This window comes from Patiria miniata, unplaced genomic scaffold (genome assembly GCF_015706575.1).
Source record: "Patiria miniata isolate m_02_andy unplaced genomic scaffold, ASM1570657v1 HiC_scaffold_16, whole genome shotgun sequence".
Taxonomy (NCBI): domain Eukaryota; kingdom Metazoa; phylum Echinodermata; class Asteroidea; order Valvatida; family Asterinidae; genus Patiria; species Patiria miniata.
In genome coordinates, this window is record NW_024037054.1 from 3,877,474 (window position 1) to 3,900,169 (window position 22,696).

The following is a 22,696-nucleotide window of genomic DNA, read 5'->3' on the forward strand; positions in this document are numbered from 1 at the left end:
AGCTAGCCATGTCTTTATCATCCGTTTAAGACCGGCCACGTGACGGGCTCTCGACCGATAGGAATGCGTAAACTGTCTTAGGTATTTATGAATGATCGGTAAAAACAAAAATTCTCTTCTATGAGTTGATAGGTGTGTAACATGAAGGCATGTACGTTTGACACAGCAGCAAACTGCAATACTTGCACATAAAAGCTATTGAGTAAGATGAACTTGTTTTTAGTTAAAAATTTGCCTCACTTTATTTTTCAATTCACACAAAATCTGGTTTAAACAAAGCTTGAGACTTCTGTTCAGAGTATAATTTTATTTACAAGTAAAAAGTGTACATAAAGATTTACATGTAAATGGAATTATGTGTTTGTTGATTTTCAATGTTAGTGGTATGTGTCTTAATGTACAATTATATGCGAGTTGAGCTTACTGCGAATTCCCAAAACATAATAATAATGGAGGTATTTAAGGCCAACAAAAAAAAGTCTCCGGTTTCTGGTATGGAGCTTGCCCAAAAAGTGGTGCGGCGACGCGGCTTTTTTTTTTTTTTACCTGATTTTTTTGCTTCAAATCATTGAAATGTCGGCTGATGACTGCAAATGGTGCCCGACTAAACTTGGTGCAAATAGATGGGAGTCCAGAGAGGCCACATAAAGCTTATTCTCGACCATAATCCAATCTAAAAACACGTTAAAATTGTGCAGCAGCAAGATTCCATTAAAACCAGTGAGTTTGGCGGTTTTGAGACATCATCTTTCATTGAAAAAAAAACTTTTTCATTTTGCCGACGCGCATGGCTACGGCGACGCATGCGCATACCAGAAACCAGAGACTTTTTTTTTTGGCCTAAACATGAGATTATTTTCCTGCTCTGTTGGTTTATATGCAATTGCCTCTCATTTGGGAGAAAAATATTAAAACTGTTTTCTTAAATCCATCAACCCTAACTCCCTAGTGTCTTTTAAAGTACTGGACCACGTCCGCCAAAATACATCACTGACCCTGCTTCACATAATGCTTCAGGACCAAATCCGCTGAAATCCACCACAAGACCACCACTTCTATAGGAATTTTGATGGACTTCGTATTCATGGCTTACCTACCAAAATGCGGTGATGAATTCGGGAAGGTTAGGGTGAAGTCCTTCATTTTAAGGTTGAATATATGAAATTGTTGAAACAAGATTGTGGGTGGATCAGGATGGAGTCTCCTGAACCTCCAGTGAAAATTGCATTTGTTTGTGCCTTTTCTTCCTACACAGTAATTTAATGCAAGGCATTTTTACAGGACCTATCATTATTGCATGTTCGCCTAACACATTTATGGACTTCTCACAATTGGCGTCTTTTATTGGGTTTGAACGCATAACGAAAATCTTTGACTGGAGACAAAGACGGAGCCGGAACGAAGCGGAGGTTTTGTAAACGCCTAAAAAGGCCCTCTAGTTAGCTCTGCGCATGCGATGCACGTGTCCCGCGTGCCGATTGATGACATCGTCGGGGGAAAACCCGTGCCTGATTGTGAAATCAATTCGCCAGTGAGTTTGTGATTGTGAAGAGTGCTACAGAATCGGCTGTGCTGACTTAAGCTTAAATTCACATTTCGAAAATATTGCCTGACACTGACAGAAACAGAAGAGACCAGTAAAACTGAAGCAAGATGGACGCTCGCGATGACGAGTGGCATCGAACACGGCGACGTGCTCGTGCCATGCATCATCCGATGGCGACTGAGCGCGACTTTCATGACTTCGCTAGGATGCCTGGTACGTGTAGTGTAGCGTGCGTTATTTCACTCACTTCCTTTCCTACTTAAATCCTAGCCCCATAAATGTAGCCAATTTACTGGACTACCTCTGTAAATAAAGGCCACACTTTCATCATGTACAAAAACATTGTCAAATTTTGATTTACGTTCACATTTAGGCTTAGTTTGTAGTTTATTTTTGCTTCAGAAGCATACTCACCCTCTTAAATTTTTGTGAAATTTCCAGATTCGTTTGCACACGTTTGCGAATCAAAATTTCAACATGAAATTTCACGAAAACTAGACATCTGAAAAAGGGCAAAACTTGGGTAAACTGGGGTAAAAACACCCATGGGGTAAAAACCGGGCGATCGTGAAGTGAAGGGCCCGGTTCCTATAAGCATGGGCGTCGCCAGGATTTTTTCTAGAGGGGGGCAACAATTTTTTTTGCCAAAAAATGCTTGTATTTCTCAACACATTCTCGATTTATCAGTTGGAGAGGGGGGCAGGGACATTCCCCCTAACTCATTAAATGTACACCACTTTGTCTTCGCGCCTCTTTTTCTTTTTGTTGTTGTTGTTGTTGTTGCTTTTCCGGGGGGGGGGGGGGGGGGGGGGGAGGGGGCAAGTGCCCCCCCCTTGCCCCCCCCCCCTCGCGACGCCCATGCCTATAAGGGAACAAAATCCACTTTAAAAATTATTAGACCTACCTAACTAGTTGGCGACATTCTCAATAAACAGGTATGTCATAGATAGAGGGCAGGGGTTTTGATTTTTTTTAGGGAAATTTGGGGGTAAAATGACGATGACAGCGCGGCGACAACACTCGACCCGAAAATAACGGCGCGCTAAATCGCAAGGCACATTAGGTGAGGGGGGGGGGGGAGGGGGGAGGGGGGGGGGGCTCATGCCATATTTTCAAATCATTCACACTATATTAACTAATGCACCCTTGTCACGGCTATTTCTTCTTTAGGGGCAGACCGTTCGCATGTCAACAAAATCCTTCTTTTTGCTAATGCAATTTTTTTTTTACGGAAATTATTTTGGGGGGGCTAGACAAAATTTTTGGGGGGCTACAGCCCCCCCCCTAGCCCCCCGTAGAACCGCGCCTGGACCCAACCAGGCATGACTCTAGTCATGCTTTTTTGTATGAGTTAACTGTATTAGCTATTATTAGAGTCCTACCACAATGTTTTGGTTTAAGTGGTGCCACCACAATGTAACGTTGACCAGAAGAGACAGAAGAAATCACAGAAGCAGTTCTCAGGTTCTCGAGGCTCTACTTAGGCCTACTACTTTATCACACTTAACCCTTTCATTGGCAAGAGTTGGTTTGCTGCGAAACAGATTGCATAATTTTGGTGTTCAAAAATTAAATGCCAGTGTTTCAGCAATGCTTTTGTTAGCTGCTTGAAGACTAGAGGCGGTTCTTTTGGTCGTGTTTCATTCGACAATGAAGTATTGCTCATGGTTTTCAAATGTTACGTCTTTTATGACTGGCAATTTCCTCTTTCTTGTTTTTTTTTGGTGTAGAAGTTTTAACACATTTGATATTCTGTCTATTGTCTAATGAAGAAATCTGTGTCGTTGTTACAGAGATGTGCGTATCTTAGTAGTTCTTCTTTGATAAAGCCTTCGGTTATCAGCTGTAGGCTAGAGACATTCATGTACCTTGTTTGGCCTTGGCGGAGGTTTGCCCTATCTGAGTGCTGTCTATCTTTGTTTGATATTCTATAAAATTGATTCTCCTTTCTCTCTTTTGGATTAACAGGTGGCATTTGGTGGTACGTGGAGGAACTGAAGCAACAGGGGAATGACATCGTCCACCACAAACCGAGAGAGGCCGTCGGTCTGTACACCAAAGCCATGGAGATTGATGAGAATCCAGAGCATCCGTTTGATCTACTGACGCCGCGAGAGAAGGCGATGTTGCGCAGCAATCGCTGCACGGCGCTGATGAAACTCCAACAGCTTGGCCCGGCCTTTGAAGATGCAATAGAGTGCATTAAAATCGACCCCTCATTCCAAAAGGTGAGGTCGTGGAGTTCACATGTTTGAGTGCGTATCATATTCAAATCTTTCAGTTAAGAAGGCCTAGAAGGTGACCTGATCCGAGCAAAATCTTTCTTTGCTTTTGAAATACAAGGCCTATAAGTTTATGATTATGTACAGATAAACGTTAATCAGTTATTCATAAATACCTTACCCATTTCCTTTGGTCAAGAGCCCGTCATGTGGCCAGTCTTAAATGGACGATAAAGACATGGCTGGCTGGTCTTAAACACTTTTCCAGTGTCACATCAAATTTGGAATCCTATGAAACTTGTGCCTAAATTTTACCATTTTATTGGTTGAATGTTCACAATCCTCAATCCCCACGTATGCGCAATACTACCAGTGATTCAGTATTAAGTCCTAAATTCACAACGCACTCACCACAGCTGCATCTGCGCGTCATCATGCAGTACGCGCAACATGCGTGCCAATCTCCCTAAAAGGAGTTGTTATACGTCTTACTCTCCATCTGGACACTCCTTTCAAAAAAGAGAAAGTAAAATTGTTGAACAAAATGATACTGGTTGGAGTCTGGAATGATAGGGGTATGGAGTCTGGATTGGTGATAATTACCATTCCAGACTCCAACCAGTCTGAAACATAGTGTTTAAGTACTCCCCAAGCACATAGTTATTTCCACCGAGATCAACCGGTTAGAGCGGTCATTTTTGGACAGCTGTCGAGCTACTCGTGGATCCTCATCCCGAGCCGGAAGACGGCAACACTACGTACCAGAGACACCAGGCTCCTTTTCCCAGGATGATAGCAGCAGGCGACGGAAACCACGAAGCTCGCAGAAGAAACTGGTGCAGGATCTTCGTGCACAGTGGCGGGCAGCGTGCAGCGAGTCTGACAGTGATGAGCACCGTTCTGGCTATCCCCAATCTCCAGCCCACCCAACTGAGGCATTCAGCGGTTGCAAACCTCGTCATGCGGGCAGGCACACGGCATTGCATACTGAAACCACTACTAGTGGATACAGTGCTGCAAATGCGGTAGGCCAGCACGCAAACGTGGAACGCACTGCAGCAGTACCGCAGGTAAAGGCTCGGGAGTACGACGGGTCGTCATGTATCGAGGACTACCTGGTGCACTTCGAACGAGTCAGCAAGATCAACTGCTGGAATCAAGAGCAGAGGGCAGACTATCTGATGGTTGCAATGAAAGGCCCAGCGCTGGAAGTTGCATGTTCCTTGCCCAAGGAGTCTCGATCCTCCTTCGACGAGTTAGTCAAGGCCCTTGATTGGCGATTTGGGACTGAAAAGCATCGCATTCGCCACCGCGCTGAACTGACTTCACGGAGAAGGCGTGCAGGGGAGACTGTTGCCGAGTTGGGCCAAGCCATCAGAAACTTGGTCCGCCGAGCCTACCCCGACAGCAGCTCAAAGTTTATGGAGGACTTTGAAATTGAACAGTTTAAGAACGCCCTGGACGACATCGACCTCAAACGGGCACTATTCCAAGGGAAGCCATCTACGCTTGACGAAGCTGTGGAGATTGTTGCAGAGGCTGAAGCATGGTTCAAGACGGAGAAAGCTGGACGATCAAGGGCAGTGATACCCGACGCCAACGCGGTGAAATCTGAGGAGCCTGCGCAGACTGATGAGGTGACAACAATGGTGCGTGAACTGTTGGAAAAACAGCGCCGTGGCCAAGGAACAAAGAAGGCCGACGACTGGAAGCCAGGATGCTGGAAGTGCGGTAGCCTGGACCTTTTCCGGGCCCAATGTCCCCTCCTAAATGACGACCAGCATCCATTAAACCAGGTAAGGCTGGTCTTGGGGGCCAAAAGCCCAGCCGTAGATGTCCAGAGGCCTAGTGTACCTAAAGTGCAGGAAGTCCCGCCCCCGGTGCAGGCAGCCCTGCCGCCGGCGCAGGCGCCGCCGCCGGCAGCTCCTCCGCCGGAGCGGGTAGCCCCGCCGCCGGCGCAGGCAGCCCCACCTCCGGTGATGAAAGTCCCACCACCGCCCGGTGTTGCAATACGACCGACATCCTCTCGTGAACAGGGACTCTATGTCAGAGGGGAGATTATGGACATGGCTGTGAGTTTCCTGATTGACACGGGTGCAACGGAGAGTTTCATCTCTACCCGGTTGTTTCAAAGGACAGACCCCAAGGTGAGGCCCACACTCATGCATGCAGATCGCAGATTTTGGCAGGCTGATGGAAGTGAACTGCGCATCGCTGGGCGAGTGAAACTGCCTATGGAGATAGGGGGGGAGTCAGATCCTACACTGCGTTTGGGTGGCAGACGTGAGTGACGATGCCATCCTGGGACTGGACTTCTTGCGGGAAAACAAATGCCAGCTAATCTGGGAGGAGGAGTGTCTCACCGTCGGTAACTATAGGGTCCCTCATCAGAAGTATCCACAGATGCCTGCAATCTGTCGGGTACGGATTACTGAGAATGTCGCTGTGCCCCCTTCTTCTGAAATGCTACTGGAGTGCCAAGTTGTCAGCGGTGGAGGCGAGCTGCCGACATTGGGTGTGCTGCAGAATAGAGAGACGGTTGTCGAGAATCGCGAGGTTCTCGTGGCCAGTGCCCTTGTGCATACCCAGGACAACCGTGTACCAGTGAGACTCTTAAACCTATCGCCTGAAGCACTCATGCTCAGAAAGGGGACTGCTGCCGCCATCCTGGGGCCAGTGGATAGTGTTGCAGTACTGGAACACAAAGAACAGGAAAAACAAGAGACAAGGGAGAGTGAAGAGCTGGGAGTACCTGAACACCTGTCTTCACTGTTTGAGTCCAGCTGCGGAGGGTTAACGGTTGATGAGCGAGCTAGACTTGCAGCCTTACTGAGACGGTTCAGTGACGTGTTCTCTACTGGGGATGGAGACATTGGCCGAACTAACCTGACCCAGCACCGCATCGAGACCGGGACAGCACCACCCATTCGACAACGACCGAGGAGAGTACCCTTAACCCAATGGGAGGTGGCGGACAAGGAAATAGCAAAAATGCTCTCGCAGGGTGTCATTGAGCCATCGGAGAGTCCATGGAGTTCACCGCTTGTCCTGGTGAGGAAGAAGGACGGGTCTGTCCGAGTGTGTATTGATTACCGAAGGCTGAACGAGGTTACAGTGAAGGACGCACACCCACTCCCGCGCATAGAGGACAACCTTGACTCACTGGCAGGGTCCCAATTCTTCTCGACCCTGGACCTTGCTTCTGGGTACTGGCAGGTAAAGGTAGCTGAGGAAGATAGGCCATAGACTGCATTTAGTACGGGGAGAGGCGGGCTTTACCAGTTTATTACCATGCCTTTCGGGTTGTGCAACGCGCCCTCCACTTTCGAGCGCTTGATGGAGCGTGCCCTCGCGGGATTGCAATGGCAAGTGGCTGTTTTGTACCTCGATGACGTCATCGTATTTGGACGGTCGTTTGATGAACAGGAACAAAGAATTTGCCTAGTTTTGCAGAGGCTTCATGCGGCCAACCTGAAGTTGAAACCCAAAAAGTGCAGGCTTCTTCAGAGGCAGGTGGAGTTCCTCGGTCATGTGGTATCACCTGTGGGGTTGCTACTGACCCTAAAAAGGTTCGTGCTGTGCGGGACTGGCCTCAGCCGGCCATTGTTGCTGATGTCCGAAGCTTCCTTTGACTGGTTTCCTACTACAGGCGGTTTATTGAGGGCTTCGCTCAGATTGCTCGACCCTTGCACCAAATCACCGAGAAGGGTAGGCCATTCCGGTGGACGGCGGAATGCCAGGAAGCGTTTGAAGCGCTGAAGCATCGCCTCCTGTCGTCTCCTATACTGGCCTGTCCAATCCCAGGAAAGGAGTTCATCCTCAACACTGATGCCAGCGGGTTAGCAATTGGTGCTGTGCTGTCACAGGTGCAGGAGGATGGGGAACGTGTCCTTGCCTACGGAAGCAGAGCTTTGACCAAGCAGGAAAGGAACTATTGCGTGACAAGAAAGGAACTCCTGGCCATTGTGCACTTTGTGAAGAAGTACCATCATTATCTCTATGGGACTCGCTTCAGGATTCGTACAGATCACCGGCCCCTGAAATGGATGTTTGGTGTTCGAGATCCCCAGGGACAGCTTGCCAGATGGCTGCAGAAGCTCAGCATCTATGACTTTGCCATTGAGCATCGGTCTGGTAGACGCCACGGAAACGCTGATGCATTGTCCAGGAAATGCTTCCCTAACTGTGACCACATATCGAAGGAGGAAATCAGCCCTGGCACCATGGTGAACATTGAAGACTTGCGGCAGCCCCAAATGAAACATGTAGGATGCAGCGTGGTGCAGGCAATTGCCCGGCCGGTACAGGATGCCCCACCATTGGAGCAGGCAACTGGGCCCATGGGTCTAGTAGCCTCTCCACAGGTGGAAACAGCCCAACCCCCGGAGACAGTAGCCTCACTGCCCAAACCAACACTGAAGGCAGTACATCACCCAGGGGAAGATGCAGAGCCAGGGGGTTCCAGATCACTTCCAAATGCCAACGCCACAGAGCTAAGTCATGAGCAGCTGACCAGGTCACAGCAATGCGATGATGACTTGAAGGAAGTGCTGCAGTGGGTGGCGCATGGTCGACGGCCATCCTGGGAGAGTGTAGCACCCTTGAGCAAAGAAATCAAATTCTGGTGGGCTTGCTTTGAACAGTTGGTGGTGGAGCAGGAAGCCCTGTGTATCCGGTGGGAGCCAAGTCGACCGACTGATAAGCCCCGACTGAGAATTTTGGTACCCCGGGAACGGCAACCTGCCATACTGAGGCAGTATCATGACGAAAAAACCGGAGGACATTTCGGTGTTGCAAAAACCTTTGCTAAACTGTGTAGAAGCAACTTCTACTGGTCTTCTATGCGTCAGTCCGCTCGTCGCTGGGTCCAGCGGTGCCAACAGTGTCAGAGACGGAAACCACCAGCTAGGGCCAAGAGAGCAGAGATGAAGCACTACCATGTGGGCGCACCTATGGAAAGAATAGCGGTTGACGTCATGGGTCCCCTCCCTCCCACTGACAGAGGTAACCAGTACATCATTGTGGTGGGAGACTATTTCACCAAGTGGACCGAATGTTATGCAATCCCAGATCACACTGCCAAGACCGTCGCAACCAAACTCGTGGACGAGTTCGTCGCCCGGTTCGGTGTTCCCCTGGAAGTCCACTCTGACCAAGGAAGGGAGTTTGAGTCTGAGGTCTTCACAAGAATGTGCTCAATCCTCGGCCTCAGAAAGACCCGCACCACTCTGTATCACCCCAGGTCCGACGGAATGATCGAGCGGTTCAACCGGACGATTGAAGCCATGCTAACCCTGTGGGTGAACAAATCCCAAACTGACTGGGACGAGCATTTAGCCCTCCTTGCCATGGCATACCGGTTGGCAGAGCATGACACTACAAAGGAGACGCCAAACGCAATGATGTTGGGCCGCGAGGTGAGGATGCCGGTTGACCCACTGTTGGCTGCCACCCCAGAGGAGGCGCGTATCAACCCATGTGAGTACGCCCAAAATCTTCAAAAGAAGTTGAAGTTGGCCCACGAGGTTGCCAGGAAGGCTAGCAGTACACAAATGAGGGCCCAGAAGAAGCATTATGACAGGAACGCAGTGCAGGTGGTCTACAACAGGAGAGATGTGGTGTGGCTCCATTGCAAGGCAAGGAAGAAGGGAGTTTGCCCGAAGCTGAGCCTGAGCTGGACTGGTCCCTTTGTCGTACTGGAAAGACTGTCTGATGTGGTGTACAGGATTCGGAAAACCCCTCGCTCTAGCCCGCTGGTGGTTCACGCAGACAGGTTGAAAATTTGCAAAGGAGTTAGTGCAGAGGACTGTGGATTCAAGGAGTTTGAGCTGGTATTGTCTTCAGGCCAACCAAGCAGCCCCGTCGCCGGCGCGAACGGCTCCCCCGCCGGAGCGGGTAGCCCAGTTCCCTGCGCGGGTAGCCCCGCCACCGGCACGGGCAGCCCCGCCGCCGGAGCGGGCGGCCCCGCCGCCGGAGCGGGCAATCAACAGCATACAACGGCTTGCTCAGAACCAAAGACAAGCACACCACGAACACGCCGGGGCAGAGCAGTTCGCAAGCCCCCGCGATACTTGCAGCAAGTCTACCCTTATCCTAACACTAGCGAGCCTGCAGAGGGCGCTAACGACCATCGCCATACGCATAGCGAGCTGGGACAGGAACAGACAGTGATGGAGGAATGTACAACGTACAACTGCAGAGAGTGCGGACAACAGTATGCATCGTCTTACAATAGACGCAGGCACGAGAAGGCGGCGCATGAAGGGCGGTCTTTTCGTTGTGGACAATGCCCCCAGACCTACCGGCGGGCCGACTACCTGGCTCGACATGCCAGATCCCATGAGGCAGCAACCGGTGGAGGGATGGCGGGCGAGGGAGCAGCTGTTGGGGGCGTTGCCGCGCCGGCCCCGGTGAGGAGAATTTCTCCGATGAATCACTCGTCCGAGGCAAGGCTGTATCTTCAAGGGTGATGGTACCAGGCAGACCGGGTGGAGACAGCAGGCTTGAGTAGGTGCTCACCACCAAGAGAGTTACAGCGTGCAGAGGTGAAGACTTCGGAAGCCGCCGCCCAGACAGAGCCGGTGCTGATGACGGAGGAGTTCTCAACTTCCACCAGGGAGACAAAGACGGAACCAGACGGCACCCAGGTATACAGAGAAACTGAGGCCGTTGGATTCCGGGAACCGGGGGACATCTGGTGGCGGACATGGCACCGTGACGGCCTGGGAGAGGGACCATGGTAGATGGCCCACGTAGAAACGTCAAGCTGAAATGGACTTACTGTGGGTAGTCTCCGATGATTGTTGTGTATTTGCTTGAATTAGGAACCAAATTGCGGCCTAAATCAACATTAACCAACATTCTCGCGGACACCCTAGCTAAGCTAATGGACACTAATTTAGACAAACTTGCGAACAGTGATTTGTAGATTTTTGTAATTCGATTTCGTCTCTTCTGATCATGCTCATCTAACATTATTTGAATAATTTGTTTTGAAAAAAAAATTATTAACAAAGAAAAAAAACAAAAACAAAAAACCCCCGTATTTTACCCCCTATTCAGGAGAATAGGCCATTTTTGGGAGGGGGCAGTGTAGCGGACAGTTTGTTTTCCGTAGTTACCAGTAGTAGACGGCGCTACCGCCGCCGGCCGAGTGCCTCCGGCGGCGCGCACCTGGCCTGGTTTTGGGTCTGGGCCGGCGCGCGCTCCGGAAATAGGTTGTTGTAAATAGATCTCTTCAATTGGGTTCTTTTGTTTGGGTACGCGGGAAGGGTTTGGATAAGTTCCAGGGCTGGGTTAAGTTGTTACAAATGTATACTTTTTCAGACAGTATGTATGCTGAGAATGTTCAGTTGTGTTTTTGGAAGCATTGCGGCAGGTAGCCGGTCTTTAGAGAATTAAAACGAAACAAGTTGAGTTTTGCTTCAAGCCTTGAGTCAATTGCGTCCCCTTTTGGCATTTTGCTAAATTGGGGGACAAGAACCCAACTAGGTCTACGCTACAATATATTTATACCTTTTCGGTCAAAAATCAAAATGTTTCGAAACCAAAAGTCAAAACAAGTCAACTTGCCTTGGGTAATTATCACCATTCCAGACTCCAACCAGTCTTAAACATAGTGTTTAAACAATCCCAAGCACACATTTATTCCCTTGTTTAATAATATATCATATTTTATGGTTTGACAGACTTTCATTAAATAGTGTTCACCACAAGAGGTCTTGGGGGAGTGGGCTGTCCCGCAAAACAATTAAAGTTTTGCCGCCCCTGCTGAATATTTTGATCCCCTGCTATTTCTTGCATCACCCACTTCACATTTCAGCTAACAACGAAGAAACATACACGACTTTATAGATTCCTGATCACTGAAATTGTGAAAAAACTTTAACATACCAGTAGAAGCATGGTTAATATCTACATGTATATAACAACCTGTCCCTTCTTCCTTAATTGTGATTTGAGATAGGCACTTTGTGAAATTGACTGGAGTACAGTGTAGATGAATTTGTGACGACATTTGATTATCATAAGTGTACTTTGCTTTAAAGTGCACTTGATGCAAGGTACATGTACTGGTACTTCATAAATCTACCGCTCATGAACCAATGAAGGGTCCTTGACAGCAGAGGCGGACCCAGGATTTGGCTGGGGGGGGGGGGGGAAGCTTACACGTTTTTTTTGGGGGGGGGGGGGAGGGGGGTTGACGTTGTTGGTGCCACTTACACCCCTATTATACTACTCGAAAATAGGCTACATACATATCACCAGGGTCAAATCGTGGGATTAAAAAACAAAAATTACAACCTCTTGGGGGGGGGGGGGGGCTGCTCAAGCCCCACGAGCCCCCTCCCATGTAGCAGCCATCCTAGAGGGCAGTGCTTTGGTTTTGATGGGATATGCAGAGTGAGCCTTTTGTACATTTTTTGTACTTGGAATTAAAATATCAACAGATCTGATGCCCTCTTAGATGGCTGGTATGCATAAGGTCTGTTGCACTTGCTCCTTATTATCAGGGTTACTGGCGTGCTGCTACTGTCATGAAGCAGATGGGCAAGGAGGATGAAGCACTGGAGGCCCTCATCGACGGCTATCCCAAGATTCTAGGTGACGGCAAGGAGGCTGATGACTTCCGCTCCAACTTTGTCTATGAGATCACAATTCTGACTGTTCAACTGTGGGGTGAGTTTTTGCTCTGGTAGCGCCACAGATCCTAATATTGACTTACACATTTTTAACTGAAACTTTTTGTGCAATCCAATGATTTACATGGCTTTGGAACGCACGTTGCACATTTACATTAAGGATAGTAGTGGCAAGATTTGTTTTATGGGCAATTCCAGGCAAAAGTGGACGTACATCGTTCCGTTACTGACCTCAGTATTCATGATTTGTTAATGAACAGAAGTTTTTCACAATACGAAAGCAGAAATAAAGGTCTTAACTTCTTTTTAATTTACTAATTACAAATAATAATGAAGTGAGGTCAATATTCGGAAGGATGCATGTGAACTTTTGCATGGAATTGCCCATACATGTAGTTTCTAAGATTCTCTTATATGTTAATTTTGATATTTGGCTTTTGACCTTTGTTCTTTGTATATATGTGTACTTGTACTTATTTTATGCGACCTTAATTGTGATTTGACCTGAAATAGTGATTTGCATATGAAGCGTGCTATCTTAAGGGCTTGACCATGCTTGGGCTCCATAAGACAAGCATGCTGACAGGGAGCCCAGGGGTACGATGGCAGTACCTGGCAAATTCGAGTTATCTTGCCTGGATCTTCTGGCTTATCTTAGATAGTCTTGTGTAGGTTGTGTTAAAGCTATAGTCCATCATTTGTAATCAGTGCATTTTGTTCGTTTGAAGCAACAAAAGTGTTCAAAATCTGATGAAGGATACTGAGCAACTAACCTGATCAAGTTTCAGCTAAGCTTCAGCTGTACATTCCGAGAAAAGCAGCATTCTAAGATCTCAATTTCAAATCAAAAGTTACTGAATCATGTTTTGAATTGTTTTGAATTGCAGCTATACGCGGCGTCGCGCACTGATCCGACGAATTATAACAACCGCGCGCGTGTGCATCGTTCCAATACTTGTGCGCGCTGCGCTGAATAACAAAACGAACTACTAATTTTAATTTTCCTACGGTGCTTCTTAAGAATCACCGTTGGAAATGCCTTCTTTCGTTGATTACTTCAAACTGACAGCTTCCCAGAAAGAATAATTTCACAGGGAGTTTAGTTCCCTTACTATCTTTCAACCAAGTTTGTTTTTCAACAGTAATTACGCCAGTTACTTTTCGGATGGCTGCAAATGATGGACTATAGCTTGAATTGAAACTTATACAAATGTAGTTTGTTTGATAAGGTTAACTTCCAAGTTCCACACACCTGCAGTAGCCTGTTGCAACTGTTTTTTGTTGTTGTTTTTTTCGTGCAGATAAGTGGCAGAAATCACAGTTCCTCTTCAGACTTCTGGACGTCTCTACATCCGTGTGGACTGAAGTTGTGCAACGCCTGGCCAGGAACAAAGAGTATCAGGTATAAAACAACCCTTCATTCAAGTTCTGTTCCAGTGTTAGGAGGGCAAGGTGTCAGCAATTGCTATCAACCTTTCTGCAAGTGAAGGAGTACTCACAATGTACGTCTTAGTAGCGGGATATCCAAAAGCAGGCAGGCAGAAGACAAATGTGAGGCGTTGTGGCAAATTGAGACAGAACTGGGGAGAGGTCAAAATGAGGGATTGGGGGTATTAGGAAGAGAACAAATTCTCCTTACAATACTCTTTGTTGCAATTTAATCAGACATTTCATTGACAAGTTGTGGCTGTTGTTTACAGTTTGCATTTATCGACATGTCATAAAAATAAAATATACTGAGAAAAAGGGCCCTAAAGTGTCAAATTTTGAAGTCGTTAAAATGAAGATGCCAATTTTTTTTCCTTCAAAAAACTTCCATGATTTTTATACTTTTTCTTTAAAAAATGTGTAGTAGATGTATCAAAGATTACATATATTAATAAATCCAAAAATCAAAATCACCCTCACTCATTTTTTTGTGCATATTTTTCTCCGCTATGGCCCCTGCCCAGTTCTGTCTCATTTTGCCAGAACGCCTCACAAAAATATCAGAAAGTTGTGGGTAGGGGAAAATGAACCCCTCCCCCACTTTTGGTACCAATGTGGGTGTCAGTCTTTGAAAAACAAGTCCTGCATTGGTGTGTTTCATAATCATGAGATAAGCTGACCCTAAAAACTGACCCTAAGACCACAGTTCAGAGGAGTTCCGCCACGTTGCTGAGGAGTGCATTTTAACTTTAGCAAAATCGATCCGTCATAAGATGCATCTTAGCGTTTTGTGACATCGGCCCAAGAACGGGTTCTAAAAAAGTCTAAAAAGTCTTCATATATATCCCCTCTCGACAAACAGGTGGATTGTGCTTGCAGTCCCTGCCTGATTCCAAGGTCCCTGGAGTATTCTCAATCCAGAGATGATACTTTTCCAGTTTCAATCGGAAATCTGAGTTTTTCAAATTAACTTCCAAAACTCCAATTTTTCTGACGATTTTTAGCCACAAAGTCCGATACATTGTATTTAAAATTAAATTTCAAATTTTTTATGAAAACGGCACTGTGACATCTGTATTGCGAGGGCAATTTTAATCATTCTGTACTGCCAGTCGTCAGTGCACACATTGCATGGTAAACGCAAACCAAAATTTGGAGTAGTTTACAGCTGGTAATAAGCATTAACATATGACATGATTGAATACATACAGAGAGCTTTAAGGTTGTGCACGTGGAGGTCAACTGCAATAAAATCCACATGCTGCGTGGTTATTTCGTACATTTCAGATTTAGTTGTTTAAAACGCAATGCTTTAAAAATCACAATGATGATCTTAAAGATGGGAAAGAGAGCATAAGTTATACATTTCACGGGCAGTTGTTGGAAGGAAAAGACGATAATTAATGCCCAATTTTTCAACGTAATAGTCGGTTGAATCATGAAAATGATTGAGTGGTGCCATGAATGGTGAACTTAACTTAAGTAAGAAGTGAACATCTTTGTTGATGAGTCCGTTGCTCTATAACCGTGATTCCGGCTTTTTAATTTTATGAAAACACTGAACATTTTTCTCATCGTAACACTTTGTTTGGATCTAAAATAAAACAGGTGACAGTGTCCGGAAATTGGGCATGAAGTGTATTGTACATGAAACTGCAGCGCGGCCTAGATTTCGGACAAGGATTTTTGTTCAGCCTATTTTCCGATTTTTTTTCCCCCTTAGGCCAGTTTCATCTCTGCCTCTAAAACTTAAACTTTATTTTCCCCCTAGGTTTATTCAAGCACTTGATCTGCAGTGCTCGTACACTTTAAAAGAATCCTTGGTTTTTATATCCAGAAAGAAATAAAATAAAAAATGAACTAAACCAAATGCCTCCATTCTCCCTTTTTAACAGGGTCTTCATCTGGTGTTCCTCCGCGGTGGTACTCAGTCGGGCAAGACATTTGAGATTGGGCAAGGCGGTGCAGCCAAAGGCTGTGACACATCTGGTATTGACCTCCGACCCTTAGTCCGGTAAGTTCCTATTTAGGCCGCAAAATATGAAACTGACTTTTGTAAGTGGTGCAGTTTAGATCTTGAAATGAGATTTGGTGGTCAATAATTAAATTTTCCAACAAGCGATATATCCATTTGAAAAAGTGAAAGATTTTCACAGTTATCAAACTCTAAACAGGATTCGCCCTGAACTTTTTTTTTTACTAGCCAGCTGGACTAGTGAGCCAGACTTTTATGTAGACCACGAGCATTTTCACTAGTCGGCAATAGAATTTTTCAATTTTTGCACCAGAATGTCATAAACATGTTATTTACAATAATTTATACTCGCCAGGCAGGCTACTTTGAATGGTTTTGACTAGTCTGCTGCTGTTTTTACTCGCTATTGGTAAGTAGACTACCGCTAAGGTCGAACCCTGCTTTAAAGAATAAAAACGGTGTTATAAAGCTGTTTCTAAACCTTCATATTTTTTTTTGGCAGCCAGGAGAGAATGAGATTTTCTGAAGGAAAGAAATGGCGTATATCACGTTTTGAAAATAAACTCTTCACACATTCACACAGTTCAGTTCTTTTGCAGTGACCTGTCCAGCAGGGAATACGACAGTTGGAGCATGCAGTTGGTAGTGGAGCTGCTCAAACATGGCTCCAAGGTGGTAGGGCTTAGCCAGAAGGAAGGGGACACCCCCTTGCACTGTGCTGTGGAGAATGCCCTGAGAACTGGTACGTACACGTACGAGGTCTGTTAAAGCACTACTCAAAATAAAAACCGTCATTGAGCTTGTTTTTGAAAAGATAATCGATCAGCTAAAAACTAAAACCATCTTTATCTTAGTAATGATCTCGAGAGCAATTCCATGGTCACTCATGTTGTGCCCTTACAACATTAGGTTATATCTCACATGTTAGACTGTTGCAAAATCTCTACTGGATTTTTCCTCAGGATGGGTGGGCCTGTTGGAGTACCTCTTCATTCACCTTTACACAACGAGCGGAGGGAGGAACCAGCCGGACATATCTGGGGATTCGGTCTTCCACCTGGTTGCCAAGAAATCTGGCCCAGCTGCCCACACCAAATTAGTCGTGGACGTCCTCCAGAAGTACGGGGTCCTGGCTTGGGACCAACATGTTAAAGTGCAGCAGAAGCAGCAGCAGCAACAACAACAGTTCCAGCAACAGTCAAGGAATGTAAGAAGTGCTGGGACAAATATTTGAATTAGGATTGATGATTTTTTAGTTTGTGTGCCTCCAGTAACTCATGAGTCAGTGTTTTTGCCTTAACCCTAAAGGGGCCGGGGGGGGGGGGGGTGATAGCCTCTAAAAAAATTTTTTTCGCGACCCGAGCTGTTATGACTTTTTAGCCTCGAGCTTTGCGCATCTTTTGGTACCAAAAACATAAAAATCAGACCACGGGTTGGCTCGAATTTTCGCATATACGTCGTGTACACAGAGCAGAATTGCCATTCGTACATACAGTGACATATGAATAATTAATTAGCCATAATTCCAAAACCCTTTGACCTATAGTCATGAAATTTCTTGGGTATGTTTAGGAAGAGTTGCTCTATGCATGTGGCGAGTTTCAAAATTTTTCGTCACTCGATGGCCGAGATCTTAGGGGGGGCGGAATCCCCCCCCCCCCGGCTGAGAGATGGTCAAAATAACCCGGCCCCTTTAGGGTTAAACCACCCAGCCTAGTTTTAATGGTAGGGTAGATCATTTGTCATTTGTACATTCGTTTTCGTTTGAAGCAACAAAAGTGCTTAAAGTCTAAAGATGGGTACTTAACAACTAATCTGATGAAGTTTTAGCTCAGTGAATGCTGTACTTTCAAAGAAAACAATATTCTAGAATATTGTTTTTTCCTCAGAATATACAGCATTCACAGAGCTAAACTTCATCAGCTTAGTTGTTAAGCTCCCTTCTTTAGATTTTGAACATTTTTGTTGCTTCAAACGAAACAAAATGCACAAATGACAAATAATATACTCAACCTTAAAAAAGATTGCCTTTTTTTGTCTTCCTGGAGATGGCTCTAGACTGATGACTTCATTGTCAGTCTTTAAAAACTTTTTTTACACAAAGAGGTTTATCCAAGTATTTAGTTCTGATAATCGTATGATAAATCACAGGTACATCATGAGTCTGGTCACAAGCAAATCACAAATCAATTCACAAGACATGCGCCACCAACGTTGGAATCTATCTCATTTGAGTTTGCGTTGCGATGCACGCAGAGGTACAGCGTGATTATCGATCAACGGTCCACCACACACACTGACATGTGATCACGACGCATTAGCCCATTAACGACGAATTAAACAACTGCTGAGTAAAGATGAGACCTATGATGATCCTTTAAAGGAATAAAAACGACATGTTATAAAGATCATTTTTACAAAAAAGATCATTTTGTGCAGGAATAGGGGCGTCCATGAAGGTGCTACTACACGGTAAGTGCATTCGAGGACGTGGTCATGTGTAGGATTCACTGCGTGATAGAACAAAGCGAACACAGATTATTTTCTGGAAGTTGTCTTTAGATACTGGACTAATACACTAATGTTTGGTCTAGAAAAAAGCCAGAATAATGTCTGTAGAAACCAGAGAGTGTTAAATTTGTGACTTTAAAAGGGATATTTCTTGTATTGATATTTAGCACACTCGGTTTTTGTTAAGAATGGAAGAGGCACACAGACCACCATACGCATTCGGCTCTCACCCCCATTCGTCCACCCCTGGTGTGACAACTCACAAGGGCTATGGGCTCTATGCGCCAACAAGTGAGGGCGCTTTCTGACCATTTTCGAGAGCCCAGTGGACAGGACACACTGTATGCCTGTACTGGTTTGTGTGCATATGGCGTAAGGTACCCACGACTGATCTGATTTTCTGAATGTGCACAAAGCCATAGCTAATCTTCGCTTGAGTGTCATGTGTCGATGGCGGCCTGTTAGAATGTCATTCCAATGCCCTCCCGAACTCTCCATTTATAGGAGGTACTTTGCACAGAATCCATACTGTAAGATTCTGTTTATTGTGAGAGTAACATATTAGCCAACAACTAAGCACTTACCCTGATTGAAATCTTCTTTTCTTTCAGCCAAGGCCAAGTGACTCGACTCCGTTCTTTGATCACTCCCAACTATTTGTAGGCCCTCAGGTAAGCATTGCATTTTTTTCCATAGCAAGGAAACTGTTCCACATGGGAACAGACAAACTCTCACAGGAATATCAGGAAAAGTTTTTTGGCGAGAAATAAAAAAAAGAATCTTCAGCTGGACAAAGATTCAATATGACGACCTCAATAAGTAGCCGTTAATGTCTACGTGGAAGTGCATTTTGTTTTTGTCGTGGTTCGACACAGTTGTTTGTGCAACCTCAGCCTAATTATATTTAGTGGGAGACTTTATGGGCACATGCAATGATCATACATCCATTAATTAAAGTCTAACTGTAGTCAAATAATATACATGTAGGTCTTCAGTTTTCATTGTTTGATCTTGGTCTCTGTGTTGGTCTTTAGGATTTCAAGGTGTTGGACTTTGAAGTAAAATTTGTAGCCTTGGAAGTACAAATCTTTGTCCATCTTCATGACTTAGGGTTAGATAATTAATACTGTTGCGAGATTTGTAGAATGACAAGAGAGTGGTCCGATAGTTTTCTTCAGCCCAAAGTTTTCCTTTAATGACTTTTCAATCACACTTTTGATTGTTCAAATTTTTTTTTTTTAGTTTTGTTGGCTATTTAAATTTTTGTTGGTTGGTTTTTCACATGTTGATTTTCCTAATAAAATCCTGGCCAACATAATGTCATAATATTTTTCTACCGTGAGGGAAAATGTACACATCCATTTTACATGCAATCATAAAGTAACTGACTACTGATGGCTGGCCAAAAATGGTTAATACTGTTGAGAATACCACGTCCTTACAGTGCTTGTTGTTGGTTGCACACAACTGAAGTTTCAAGTACCTTTCCAGATTATCAGTCATGACATTTTCAGCAGGAAAAGTGCCGGCAGGAGGAAGAGCAGAGAAAACAGGAGGAGCAGAGAAAACGGGAGGAGGTCCAGCGACAAGCCGAAGCCTACGTGATGAAACTGGAGGAGGAGCAGCGCCAGATGGAAGCAGAGGAGGAACACTGGAGGCACGAAGAGAAGATACAAAAGGAGAAAGAACGACAGGAGCGACTACGCTTACAGCGGGAAGAGAAGAAGAGGAAAGAAAACCTGAAGAGGAAGGAAAGGAGAAGGATGCAGAAAAAAAAGGGTGAGGCAGTATTATTATTATAGTGAAACCAAAAGTTCCTCAAAAGTGCCCTAGGCACTGTAGCTCGCCTGTTGATTTTCCCCAAAATAGTGGCCAGCAATCACAACATCGTAATTTTGTTCCACTGTACGGTACATGTACACATCCATACAATCATAGTAACTGATTACTGGCCAAAAATGGTAAATACTGCTGAGAATGCCGGATCTTTACAGTGCTTGTTGTTGGTTGCCGACAGCTAAAGCTTCAGGTACCTTACCAGATCGTCAGTCATGACATTGTTTTCCAGTAACTAATTAATGTCAGTAACTAATTAATCTTAGTGGCCCCAATTTCCCCCCATCCCCCTAGAAACCGACATGGCAACAGGAAGAGATGATGAAGTAAAAGCAGATGGAGGAGCAGCAGTGGCAGGAACAGCAATTGTTGGAACAACAGAGGGAAGAGCGGTGAAAACAGGAACAGCGCCGGAAGGAGGAAGAGCAGAAATAACAGGAGGAAGAGAGGAAACGGCAAGAGGACAGAAAATGGGAGGAGCAAAGAAAGGGGGAAGAGCAGAGAAAACGGGAGGAGCAAAGAACGGGGGAGGAGCAGAGAAAATGGGAGGAGCAGAGGCAAAGGGAGGAGCAAAGAAAACAGGTGGAGCAGAGAAAACGGGAGGAGTAGAGGAAATTGGAGGAGCAAAGGAAACGAGAGGAGCAGAGAAAACAGGAGGGGCAGAGGACACAGGAGGAGCAAAGAAAGGGGGAGGGGCAGAGAAGGGGGAGGGAGCAAAGGAAACAGGAGGAGCAGAGAAAACGGGAGGAGCAGAGGCAAGGGGAGGAGCAGGGAAAACAGTGGGAGCAGAGAAAGTGGGAGGAGCAGAGAAAACTGGAGAAGCAAAGAAAACGGGAGGAGCAGGGAAAATGAGAGAAGCAGAGAAAAAGGGACAAGCAGAGAAAATGGGAGGAACAGAGAAAACAGGAGGAGTAGAGGAAACAGGAGAAGCAGAGAAAAAGAGAAAAGCAGAGACAAAGGGAGGAGCAGAGAAAACGATAAGAGCAAAGAAAGTGGGAGGAGCAGAGAAGGGGGAGGGAGCAAAGGAAATAGGAGGAGCAGAGAAAACGGGAGGAGCAGAGGCAAAGGGAGGAGCAGGGAAAACAGGAGGAGCAGAGAAACAGGGAGGAGCAGAGAAAACTGGAGGAGCAAAGGAAACGGGAGGAGCAGGGAAAATGAAAGGAGCAGAGAAAAAGGGACAAGCAGAGAAAACGGGAGGAGCAGAGAAAACAGGAGGAGTAGAGGAAACAGGAGAGGCAGAGAAAAAGAGAAGAGCAGAGACAAAGGGAGGAACAAAGGACACAGGAGGAGTAAAGAAAGGGGGAGGAGCAGAGAAGGGGGGAGGAGCAAAGGAAACAGGAGGAGCAGAGAAAACGGGAAGAGCAAAGAAAGGGGGAGGAGCAGAGAAGGGGGAGGGAGCAAAGGAAACAGGAGGAGGGGAGAAAACGGGAGGAGCAGAGGCAAAGGGAGGAGCAGGGAAAACAGGAGGAGCAGAGAAAAAGGGAGGAGCAGAGAAAACTGGAGGAGCAAAGAAGGGGGGAGGAGCAGAGAAAATGGGAGGAGCAAAGGAAACGGGAGGAGCAGGGAAAACAGGAGGAGCAGAGAAAAAGGGAGGAGCAGAGAAGGGAGAAGGAGCAAAGGAAACAGAAGGAGCAAAGGAAACAGGAGGAGCAAAGGAAACAGGAGGAGCAGAGGAAGTGGGAGGAGGAGAGGCAAAGGAAGGAGCAGAGGAAATGGGAGGAGGTCCAGCGACAAGCCAAAGCCTAAGTGATGAAACTGGAGGACCAGCGCCAGACGGAAGCAGGAGAGTGGGCGAGGAGGCGGCTGCAGCAACTGGCCAGGGCCGAACTGAAGAAGAACGAGGAGGATCATAGCAGCAATGGCGGCGCCAGACTCACAAATTGAGGGGGGGGGGGGGCAAATGCCCCCCCCCCCCCTTCGACTGCGTTTTCAGCGGGAAGAGAAAAAGAGGAAGGAAAAGAGAGAGATTCAGAAAAAAAGGGTGAGAGACGGTATTATTATTATAGTGAAACCAAGCATTCCTCAAAAGCGCCCAAGGAAACCTGTAGAGAGTAGACAATAAGAAGAAATTACAGTTTTAGGGGTGGGAGGAAAACCCCAGAAGATTCTGGGGAAAACCCCCGGAATCAGGCAGGGACTTAAAAACCAATCCACATGTTGGCCCGGGCGGGATTCCAACCCGGGCACAGCGGTGGAAGGTGAGGAAAGTACGTCTACGTCAACCTTGACTATTCATCAATCACCATCAAGTGCAGATCCAGGATTTTTTTAGACGGGGGCACATCGTTGGGGCATTTGCTATGAGAACCAGTGCAAGCGCGGAGTGCGAAGCCCTTTTGCTGTGGATTATTTTAATGTATGTATAGGTGCTGTTTCTTTTTTCAGTACTTTTTTCGGTGTTTGTCTAATGTTTGTCTTTATTTGCTGGTCCAGGTTTATTTCCATATATTTTAATGTGTTTTCATGTACCCCCGCATTTTACTGTTTACATGTACTACTTTTTTTTGTACTGTAATTTCTGGGCACCTCTGGAAAA

At 46.1% G+C, this 22,696-nt stretch overlaps 1 protein-coding gene across 3 annotated transcripts; it reads left to right on the plus strand.

Annotated features, from left to right (window-relative positions):
• Positions 1-819: 819 nt before the first annotated feature.
• LOC119722699 (uncharacterized PE-PGRS family protein PE_PGRS54-like) lies at positions 820-22,221 on the plus strand. 3 transcript variants are annotated; one of them, XM_038192953.1, is made up of 10 exons: positions 820-1,123; positions 3,515-3,774; positions 12,282-12,447; positions 13,712-13,812; positions 15,734-15,852; positions 16,413-16,555; positions 16,776-17,020; positions 18,936-18,995; positions 19,839-20,103; positions 20,455-22,221. In XM_038192953.1, exons 2-10 carry the CDS (start codon positions 3,610-3,612, stop codon positions 22,011-22,013), a joined length of 2,823 nt encoding a protein of 940 aa, XP_038048881.1. In that variant the 5' UTR covers positions 820-1,123; positions 3,515-3,609; the 3' UTR covers positions 22,014-22,221. The 3 variants fall into 3 exon arrangements, with proteins under 3 accessions (XP_038048881.1, XP_038048880.1, XP_038048879.1); XM_038192952.1 differs by lacking the exon at positions 820-1,123 and adding an exon at positions 1,246-1,759 and having other exon boundaries at positions 19,842-20,103; XM_038192951.1 differs by lacking the exon at positions 820-1,123 and adding an exon at positions 1,248-1,759.
• Positions 22,222-22,696: the final 475 nt, after the last annotated feature.

Coding starts and splice junctions, on each gene's coding strand:
- LOC119722699 (XM_038192951.1), top strand. CDS start 1,654: ATGGACGCTCGCGATGACGAGTGGCATCGAACACGGCGACGTGCTCGT. Junction 1,760..3,514: donor TGACTTCGCTAGGATGCCTG/GTACGTGTAGTG, acceptor TTGGATTAACAG/GTGGCATTTGGTGGTACGTG. Junction 15,853..16,412: donor GACCTCCGACCCTTAGTCCG/GTAAGTTCCTAT, acceptor GTTCTTTTGCAG/TGACCTGTCCAGCAGGGAAT.